This window comes from Cottoperca gobio, chromosome 7, assembly GCF_900634415.1.
Source record: "Cottoperca gobio chromosome 7, fCotGob3.1, whole genome shotgun sequence".
Lineage (NCBI taxonomy): Eukaryota > Metazoa > Chordata > Actinopteri > Perciformes > Bovichtidae > Cottoperca > Cottoperca gobio.
Window position 1 is genome coordinate 2,463,028 of NC_041361.1, and position 11,448 is coordinate 2,474,475.

The window sequence follows — 11,448 nt, forward strand, 5'->3', positions numbered from 1 at the left end:
TGAATAACTCTATTTATATATTGCTTGGGGTGTGATTATTAGTAGGGAGTTACATTTCTTATCTGTGTCACTATATAACATCAAATGAATAGTTTATCTATGAATAATATCTGATAATAGGTAGCAACAAAATCAAAAGGGAGGAAGGGTTTAGTGGTAAAACTCTGTCACCATACCTTTACATATTCTAATGCTGTTTTTGGGAAATGACTGAGCTGTGGTGTAAATTTAGGCTACATAAACTCAAGTTTACTTAAGGATAGTTTTGAGATACTTGAGTAGGTACTCATATTTTCTGCTAATATATTTCTACTCCATTACATTTGTATATTGTATGTCCACCACATTTATTTAACAGATATAAATAATAGTATCTTTGCTGCTACAAGTTGCCTACTCAGATCTGGTACTGAAGTAAAAGTAGCAGTACCACAATGTCAAAATTCAAAGTAAAAGTCCTGCATTTAAAATCTTATCTAAGTAAAAGTACACAAGTATTAGCATCAACATATTCAAAATAACAAAAGTAAAAGTAGCCTACTCATATGGCCATTCTCAGAGTATTATCTATTAGATCATTGGATTATAACTATCACTAATGTTGCATATGGTAGAGGTGGAGCTCATTTTGATGACTTTATATTGGCCTAATGTGAGGTAGCTTAGTCCATAATAATATTAATAATGTATTTTGTGTTAATAATCTGAATCTAATCAAATACACAGACTAGTAAAAAGTACAATATTTCCCTCTGAAATGTAGTGCAGTAAAAATATAAAGTGGCATAAAATGGAAATAGTAAAGTACAAGTAACTCAAAATTGGATTTAAGTACAGAATTTGAGTAAATGTACTCGATTCCTCTAATACCTTACATTACAAACAAGTATGATGAAAATATGGAATACGATGCATTATAGACAAAGTCCATGTCCTTATAAAGAAAAAAACAAACTAACGTTGACACAAGCCTGAGGTATAATCTTGCAAAATAAGTAAAAATTAAAATATGTTAGTGTTTATATCCTGTACTAGGCTTCAATTTTATGCATAAAACATTGTCTTTATATGACCCTTATTTTATATTGTGATATATTGGTAAAAACTGATAACTGTTGCATTTCTTATAGATCTGTCGTATTGTAGTACAGGGGTTTCTTACTACTCACTGTACATCTAGTTGACCTGCACTGTAGTGACATTTAAGTATTGCATCATGTCAAATTGCCAGTGTATAGTTGACCTAAAATGAATTGTGGACACAGGATTAGAGAGCAGGCTTCAATTGTTGATGCAAATAGAAGTTCGTTGGGGATGCAAAATGGCAAGGGATTAATGGCTACTGGAGGGTCATGTGCATACATAAATACTATCCTGAGTCATCTGAAGGTGAATTGATGTAAATAAGGGCTTTAATGTACATTTGAACTAGTCTGCGCTGGGGTTGAAGTTATTGTTGGGGGTAGAGTACATTTCAGTGTCTAGTGTTACACTATCAAATACGTTTGCATCCTCCGCTCAAATACGTTTGCCTTCAAGTGATTAAGTAATGACAGGATAAATACTGAAAAAGTCACCCTGATTTTATTTTTCAAAATCAGAAAATATTTAGGTGTAGGAAACATTTGAAAAACAAAAACATTTACATTGTAAACAGGCCAAATTGGCTCAACATCACTTGAATTGTAGAGACCAACCCGAAAGCAGTTTTGACATGGTTTGCTAAAGAAAGGCACAACTTGGCAAAGGCATATCGATAAGGAATGTACAGCAGGGGCCTACAAAGTACTCTGACCATTCTGAGTTGTGTAAAGTGTCCAGTGATACATTCATTACCGTTCAACTCAGCAGGTTGAGAATGAAAATCCTCGTATACTCGAGAATGTATCGGAAAACGTCCAGAGCGTTGCGTTGAGAGTAGGGGGCGTGGAGGACAACTAAAATCTAAACGAGGTAGAACTTACCCCCCTCATCTCAAGCATTTTGTGAGTTAAATAAATATATGAGTGGATACGATAACCGTAGGAAAGATAATCTGAGTCTGACAAACTAAATGGTTGTTACACACAAAATTGACAGGAAGGAAATAAGTAAACAAAATTGTTGATTTGCCCCTTTCCCCATTCAGCCATCACAATAAAAGCAGTGAAATGTGACTACAAAATGTAAATGTAACTAAGACCTGAAATAAAGTGCAGGCATGAGAAGATTAAGCATACAACAGCTTTCAGAGCTCAGCCAACTAAATTTGAATCTGCAGATTTACAAGTGGAATTTATGTTGGCGGGGAAATGACTTGATGAAAATATAAAATGCAATGCTACAATGTTACAACACATCAATTCATCAGTCTAACAGAGCCACCATAGCAACCTTCTGGTTCAGTGAAAGACAACAGCAACATTTGTACAATTCCAATTAGGCACTTGGCAAAAAGGTTTGAGCCATTTCCTACCGTACTTTTGAATTTTAGCACCGACGCAACAATGATGAAAGCCTTTTTGTAATCTACATGATCCGAAACGGATGAGTGAACTGTTGCGTGTTGATTTAATGGGCAAGACACTGGGATAATCTGTCAGTCTGATCAGAAGCCCCTTCAAAATGAGACATGCTAATGACATTTACCACTACAAAAAATGTACAATGTCATAAAACCTATGGCACACAATGAGTTAAAGTAGTCATTCTAGATACATACGGTTAACTACACCAATATTTCTGAACACTGAGACATGGTGTCCTTTAAAAGTCATGCCCTGAAACTTCCTATTAAAGTCAAAATCCTTCAAAAAGTATCGAGGAGACAGTCTGAATTAAAGCAGTTTCAAGTAAGTTATACATTCAAACTTCTGGATAGACAGCAAAACAAAACAAAAGTCACAGGAAAAGAATACCCGCATATATATTTATATCAAATAAAATACAACTACAGTAGTTATATCAAGTTCAACTAAAAATAACACTTGAGAATCGTTCTGATCAGTAGGGGAGAGAGCTGCAATGAAGTTTATGGAAAAACTCAACCAATCTAGGCAGATTCTACAAGGTTCTCGCTGAATATTGATTGTACCTCATTCAAAAAAAGAAGACATTCAAAAATTGAGTTCAGGTGGTAAATTGACTGATGGCTAAAAACCCTAGTTAACTGCAATTTTACCCTCCTCCATGAAATGTGGGAACTGCGATTTTGGTGCGCTGCTCGACCTGTTCTTCTCCATTTCGGCCATGGAGGCAGGCAAGCCAGAGTGGGATCCATCCATCTTCATGAGGCCTCCGGTGGATCCAATCAGAGGCCCACCGCCAGGGCTCCCAGGGAGCGGGATGCCACCACCCTGGATGACAGAGATTTCATTGGTCTTCATGGTCAGGCCCCCACTGAAGGCAGCAGCATACTGGTTCCACATAGACTGGTCAAAGTTCATTGGTGGAGCACCCAGTTCTTTGGGGGCCTGCATCATTTCTGGCAACAGCTTGGCCTCGGAGCTCATCGCCATCAGCGCCATGGGATTATCCAGAGACAGCCGCTGGCCACGCCGCGACGTGTTGTTCCACATGTGAGTTCCGATGTGCACCTAAAGACAAGACGCAGTTAATTACAAACCCATCACAATGCTTGATATTACATTACAAGTACAAACTTAAAAATCATCAGCACTTTGTCAGAAAACTGACTTACCTTTAGATTTCCCTTGGTGGTAAAAGCCCTGCCACAGATGTTGCAGGCAAATGGCTTCTCGCCTGTATGAGTGCGCTCATGGATCTGCAAGGCGCTGGCAGATGAGAAGTTCTTGCAGCAGGCATGACAGACGTGTTGTTTGGTTGATCGTCGTGGTGTGCTGGAGATGGAGGACATGGCTGTTCCCTGAGGCATATGGGAGCTGAACAAACCATGAGGGCTCAAAGGATTCTCTGGAGGAAGCTTCATCTCCAGACTTGCCAGACTCGATGGCATCCTCATGAACGACATGTTAACAGGAACTGCTTGAAAAAAAAAAAAGGGGGGGGGGGGGAATTAGAGCATCCAATATGACAGCTTTGAAAATACATTTCAGATTAGATACTTTTCTAATAAACTCACCATAGTCTCCATTAGTGTATGGCATGCCAGGTTCTTCTTTGATCACTTTGGGGGTGAAGCTGCTGGAAGCGGTGAGGTCAAGGGCTCCACTCGACTCAGTGACACCTTGAGCACCACCCTCAGACTCTGGTTTATAAAAACTGTGTGCAAATTCATTAACGACCGACTCAGGAGATTTGCTACTACTCATGTGGTTTAGCGGGGAAGATGAGTGAAAGGACATGGCTGAGTCAGAAACAGGAGGGCTGCGGCCATTCTGGTATTCCTGCTTTCTGGGAGCTGGTAGGGCTTCTTTGGATGTTCCCTCACTTTCCGAAGCTGTGCTACTCTGTCGTTTCAGTGCAAGAGCAGAGGTGAGCTTCTTCAAAACATCCAGGCTGGAAAACATGGCGGGGGCAGCATGATTCTGTGGTTGTTCCTCAGAGGCAGGTGGGAGGTAATCTGAGGTGTCGTTTGGCTTTTCAGGAGTTCAGCTCTGGCTCATGATCCTCAAGGCTTGCTTCAAAACCAATGATATCTGTAGAATTTTCCTCCGATAGAGATGATTCTATTGCTTCTGCTGCTTCAAGCTGGGTTTCTGGCATCGGGGTGTTGGGGATCTGCCCACCCATGTGCATGCGAATGTGCTGCTGCAGAACCACAGCGTTTGTGAACTTCTTCTGGCAGATGGGACACGAGTGCTGCATTTTAAGAGGAGTGTTAGCCCTGTGCACTCCGTAATGGGCCTTGAGGTTACCCTTGGTGGAGAATGCACGGCCACAGATTTTGCACTTGTAGGGCCTCTCGCCGGTGTGTGTGCGGTAATGCATTTTGAGTGAGCTCTGGCAACTAAGCACTCTATGACAGATTACACACTCATTTGGGTCACTGGTCCTCTTTTCCAGGCAATCCACCATCTGCTGAAGTTTTGCAGTTCCAGAGCTTTGTTCTCCTATGAGGGAATTACCATTCATATGATGCAGTGCTCCAAACTGTTCTTTAGCATCCTTCTGATGCGGATCCACTCCCGTCTCTTGGCCAGACACATTAGAGGAAACTGTTGGGGAGCAATCACTTGTTGATGGGGAGGGTTTCTGGGAAAATGGGTCCCCTGCAAAGCTGTCAAATGTCTTCAATCCCGGTACAGGTGACTGGTGGAAGCCAGCAGTAGGTTGACCTAATGTAGGCTTAACGTCGGTCAGGTTTGACTCGTCCATGGGCACAGACATGCCAAAGGGAATGCCACTGCTGGTGGGGATGTTGTCAAGGTGCTCTGGCACAGGATGTGGGTTCATGCCAATGTGAGGATACTTGTCTCGATGCCTCTGGAAATGCACTTTGAGGTTTCCTTTGGTTGTGAAGCGGTTTCCGCAAATGTTACACTTGAAGGGCCTCTCCCCAGTGTGAGAGCGCAAGTGAATCTGGAGAGCACTGTCATTGCCAAAGGACTTCCCGCAGTACTTACACTTGTGCTTGTATAACGACTCAACATTCTTTGATTCCGGTGGGGGGTTCAGCATCTTTGTCTTCACTTTTTTGGAAGACTCAATCCCTGCTTGGATACTATTGAAGGTGCTTGTGAAACCCATGAGACCTGGCGACTGTGGCAGTAGTGCTGGTAAACGGTGAGCCAAATCTGGGATGCCCTTCAAAATGTCTGTTTTAGGAGCCATAGATTCCAGTCCTCCAGGTAGAGAGGAAGGGATGCCAGCAGGCAGAGGTAATTTACCTTGCTTCATTGTCTCCATAGAAAGGCTCTGGCTACCGGTCCTTTTTCCTATCAGAGCTGCTGCAGCAGACAACTGTTGAGAGAGATGTGCACCAAGAGCTTTCAGAGGGTCCATTGCTGTCCCTACTGATGACTGGAGACCATGTGGAGTCATCATGGCTACTTGGATTCTAATCTGTTCCGTGAGCTGGATTTGCTGTAGCTGCTGCTGCTGGAGGCACACTAAGTGTTCCAAGATCGTCGGGATGGCCTGCAGGGCATCCTGAGTTGAGATCAAAGATGTATTATTGGAATGATGTTGGGAGACAGCCACTTTAGTGTCTGCCATGGTTTCAAGAGTGACATTTGAATCTTGCATTTTCAGTGAGGAATGGAAAGTCATCTCCGGGCTAGCAGGCATCTCTGTCTGATTGTGCGGTCCCGAGTCCTCTGTATTCATGCTGGACTCTTCTTCCGTTCTTTCCAGATTGTCTATATTGACATGTGGTGGGGAATGGCTGCTGGACTGGCTATCGTCCTGGTCACTCATAAGGCCTTCTGGAGAGCCTTGTGAATATTCCTCAGGCACTTCATTGCCATCTCTGTTTTTCATGATGACCACTTGCTGACTTTTAGTGCATTTCTTCTCATGCTCAAGAAATTCTGCTTCATCAAAGAATTCAGCACAACACTTGTTGCAGATCCTGGTCTCATCCATTCTGAGCCTCTTCCCTTCATTTCCTGTCTCCTCAGCTTGATCATCTCGAATCCCTAAAACAAGAGGAAACAGGATTTGAAATTAATTATCTGAATACAGTACAATATCTGATAATTAAAAAAACTAAAAAACCGACTTGCAAGTATTAAGAAAACAGTATTAAAAATCAGTCAAATTGTGGTAAGAAAAAAGGAGCCTGTGAAAGTATTTTTAACAATGTTGAATTGTTGTTTCCATTGTGACAAAGTTGTTGTGATTCTGTGTTGAACTTTCAGGTTCTCACTTGTACTCATTACCTTGTGTGCTGTTTTTTTTGCCACTCCCTGTAGGTCACTGCACTGGGCTGTTAAGGACTTTGAATTTGCCTATGGGCCAGCAGAGGGCAATCATCTACCTTTGACATTACCCAAAACAATGTCCAGAAAGACAAAGGGCCATGGGCATTACATTACTGTGATTGTGATTGTGACTGTCCACCCAGCAATTTGCTTTCAACAAAAAAAAAAAAAAAATCAGACCAGTTTCCAGTGCTACAAAAACTTGTGAATACCAAAATTAAACTCAGTAAAATGTGAATCTAGGATCAACAATAAGCAATGAATACCTATAAACTGAATTTTAAGTCCTGGTTGGTATAAAATACAGTAGAATGTTAAAAACAAGATTAAGTTTACTATGCAAACATGGGCTAAGAAAGAAAAGGGGGTAATCTAATGTTGATTACCATCAAACATTTTCACAGCATGTGAAAGCCTGATAAGTGCTCCAAGTGAGAATTTTAATTTGTCTGCTAACCAAGAGGCCATTTCACAACTGGGTGTATTGTTAAATGCTAATGCCTCAGAGAAAAGGGGGTAGACCACCTGTTTGCATTTGCCCAAGGAAACTGTTGGACTTGTTAATTGCGCAACAGGAGGCATTGAAGCAGAGTCACACACAAAAAACTGCGAACTGTATTACACTCTGATATATGGAGGAACAGTACGCAGGACTCAGCCACACACACACACATTTGCGCACTATAGTACAGCCGCTCTTATCATAATGCAATTCACTTCGATAGGAACAGTACACACAATATGCAATCATTAAATCAAAAGCTGTCGATTATTAAGTACAAATGAGAGGCAACGCTCCAGTTTACCACTTGACGGCGCATGACCTGTATCTGATCACCTATGGTGGGGCAGCCTACGTGACACGAGGTCAGACTAAACATTCAATGCATGTGCCGGTGTGGTTCACAAAATATCTTTTCAAATCAAAACGATGATGTTGTAAAAGGCTGAAGCAAAATCAGATTAAACCGTGGCTCTCCAAAAACACCGTCTTAAACTAGTTTCCTAATGATAAAAGGTGAGGTCTTGCGCCAGCAGCTCCGGGAGCTTGCATATGGCAACGCCAAAACGCACCCCCACCCAGTCTCTCCACAAAAAGGCCACTGCTCCATCCCCCACCTCTCCACATATGTACGAAAGGAAACAGTCATGCATTAAACTGGGGGGATTTATTGCCTTTAGGTCAGCTTACTGCAGAGTCACATTTCATACAGTTTTGGGTACCTTTTGTGTAAAACCTCAATACTGGCGTATACTTGCAAAGAAAATTCCACCAAAAATAATAATATCCAAATATCAATGTAGTTACATTACATTCAGCAAAGTTGAAATATCACTACATTGCCAACACAAACAATTGCATTTGTAGCAATGGCCCTTTAAATTCGGTCAAAGAGCTTTGAACGTACTCACCAACATTTGCCACCAATTTAAAGTTAAAATGTTTCATGATAAAATGAGACCAGATAGGATTATCAGAATCATATAAAAAGAAGGATAGGCCTACACATACAATACATCCCGACCAACCTAGGCAGTAATTATTTGCCACAAAACGTCCCACATAAGTTTACTCTGCATCAATAAATCAACAGGTAGCAATACACGTTTCAATGACGCCGAAAGAGTTCAAAAGGATTTGCCGACACTAATGTTTCAAACTACTCGACAGAAACACATTTAGGATAAACATTGCTCAATTACTTTAACATTAAACTCACAAACACTTTACAAAAAATAATAAATGTATCGTTTTAAAATATTACAGTATTAAAAAGTACAGTGTTGCATTTTAAAACCGCTTCTCTCGTAACACCTGTATTGTGTTAAACATTATCTCTGAACGTGTCGCTTCCCATGACTGAGGCTTAAGTTTTACTTCTGGTCAATTCAAACGGACAGCAACAGGTCAAAGTGCGAGGGGACCGATGTAAAAGGAAGCCCCCCAATGTTGAGATAAAAAGTCGATAGTTTGCAACATGGCACGGCGAAGCTATATGTTAAGTTTTCGGGTAATCCAATTCCCCTTCATATATTGTGTGTAAACTTACCATTTTCTAACGAACCGGGATCGTCGGAGTTGATGTGCTGCGGTTTGGCTTGCTTGCGCCTCGACATGATGCAACCATCAGGAGCAAAAGAGTTGCCAACAATTTTCCACTCCTTCTTCAACAAATTCTTCGGGCTTGGAAAATTAGCCCCTCAAGTAGAAATGCGCATGTCAACGTAATTATTATTATCAATAATGCATTGCGATTTATCACGGTCCTCTGACAGCTGATTGGCTCCAGTCCAAGTGCTCACACATTATTCAAATGTGCTCCCTATTGATGAGCGGAGCGGAGTGCCGGGAGGGGGCGGGAGGAGCTTTGCGAGTGGATGGACTGCGGGATGGAGGCAGGGTTAATAACACCCAACTCATCGCTCTCTCCCTTGTTCCTGAAAAAAATAAATATTGTCACCGACAGACACAAGCGACCAAAAGAGCAGTCAAACAAACATAATCTTAACCTGGTAGTCTGCTTTCAACCTATTGCACTTTTAAACCACAACACTGGAATGTTATTGTTATTATATGCCCGGATAAGTTTAAATGGTAACATTTACGTACCTAACGTGCGTACTGGTGTTTATTTGATTTCGCATTAGATCAAATCAAATCAAATCATACATACATTTTTGATCTCTTATGTGTATATTCCTTTTTTTTTTCTGCAGGGACTCGTGCACACCACCTACATCATTTTTTATCCTTTTATACAGCATCACTGAAATCAGAAATAATCAGTTTTATTGCCATGTAGGTTTACACATGTAAGGAATTTGTCTTGTGCACAGTGCAAAAGTCAAAAGACATAATAGAAAATAGAAAGAAATATGAAAATATGAAAATATGCACAAATATATAAAGTCAAAGTATGATTTGTAAGTAAAATGTGGTGCGTCTGTGGGACAGAAAAGTCAGTATATGGTAAGATAATCATCCTTCTGTATATGGTCTCACTTTATGCTCTCATAATATTCCTTGGAGCATTTACAGATTTCCAAATACAGTCAAAGGTCCGAGCAGGAATGTACAGTATTGGAGGGTGCATACACTTAACCCTGTTTGCATATCTTTTTTTTAGGCTGACATAAGCTTTTATGATGTAGGTTTACAAAAAACACCATATATGACATTAATATGACATAAGGTAACGTACATGTCTTTGCGGTTCATGGTTGTTGTTTCCCCACGTTTTAAATGAACAACTATGCCCAGTCACTTGTGCCGCTGCTCCAAAATATATCCTTTAGTATTATAGACAGAAATCTCTTAACTACTGTGAATATTCAAGATATTGCAAACAATTATAAGAAATGTCACTGGTGGATATGTGACTCTGTGATACATTATTTATTTATGAGCTACATGTCAATGTGCTGAGCTCCAAAATACACTCTTATGTCAACAAATGTCAACCATTCTCTAAATGTTTTAGGTGAAACATCAAGAGTTGTATCATTTAATAAGGAAGCTTCAAAGTTCAAACATTACAGGAAGTTCACTACACAGAATTCACACGAAGGGAAAACCTTTATTATCACGATCAGCTCCTTTATGTTTATTATTAATAACAAAAGGGGGTTTAGACAAGCATAATGGAACAACTGAATAGATGATCAGCTAATCAATAAACCAACATTACTTCTTCTGATAAGAAAATGACTTCTCTTCAAATCTGTGAGGGTAAAGATCCTGACATGTTCAGTGATAACACAAGACGTGTGTTGATTCAGCTTTACAAAAGAATCCAAACTACAACTGTAATCCTGTGATCGATGTTCAGAGCATGAAGCTATGACGTATGCTCGTACAGGACATATAACCTACTTTTGCTTCATTCTCAGATTACCTTATGCTGGCAGGAATTTATTTTGGGAATGTGACACAACGAGGACACGCCAAGCTGTGTGCAAATGCTGCTGTACGGACACACAGGGGTCAGCGAGATCGTCGGAGTGTGGGAAAATGTATTATAGATGCACATTTGCTATAGATGAAGTGTAGAAGAAGAGAGAAAGGAGAATTATCCTCACGGGACGCTGAGATATAAACTTTATACTTTATATATATATATATATACTTTATATATTCTTTTAAAGACAATACATTTACTTTATATATGCAATATTAGCTGAGAATGAAAATGGTCTACTGTGGATTGACAAGTGGCTGCATTTAAATACAAGTTTAAGTAACCCTCCATCACAGGCTACACGATATTGATCTTTTTATTTCAGTAACGTTCTATTTCAGCGTCAAATACCTCCGAATGTGTTATATAATGCCACAGCTGATAAGTGTGAGACAAAGACAAGCCAATATATTCAGATAAACAAATGCCCTTTAAAAGACTGGCTGAAGGTGAGGAAGAGGGAGTGCTGTCTAGACGCTTTATTGCCCCAATAAGAAACCATGCTTGAATACGCTGTTTCTTCTACGTTCAACCTAAACTACCCAAACTGTGTGCAGCTGTAAAACTGCAGTTGTGGGAACCGGAGGGATGCTTCAGCTACATGGACTAAACCTTTTTGAATCTCAAAAAACAATAAAACATAACCGTGATATATAAGAAACATC

General features: G+C 40.3%; 1 protein-coding gene across 1 annotated transcript; it reads right to left on the reverse strand.

The window, feature by feature from the left end:
- Window positions 1-1,562: 1,562 nt before the first annotated feature.
- On the reverse strand, window positions 1,563-9,068 carry sall4 (spalt-like transcription factor 4). Its single transcript, XM_029436463.1, is given in 5 exon segments — window positions 1,563-3,575; window positions 3,680-3,981; window positions 4,082-4,545; window positions 4,547-6,539; window positions 8,876-9,068. Coding segments are annotated over 5 exon segments (3,261 nt in total). The 5' UTR covers window positions 8,943-9,068; the 3' UTR covers window positions 1,563-3,140.
- Between the last annotated feature and the right edge of the window lie 2,380 nt (window positions 9,069-11,448).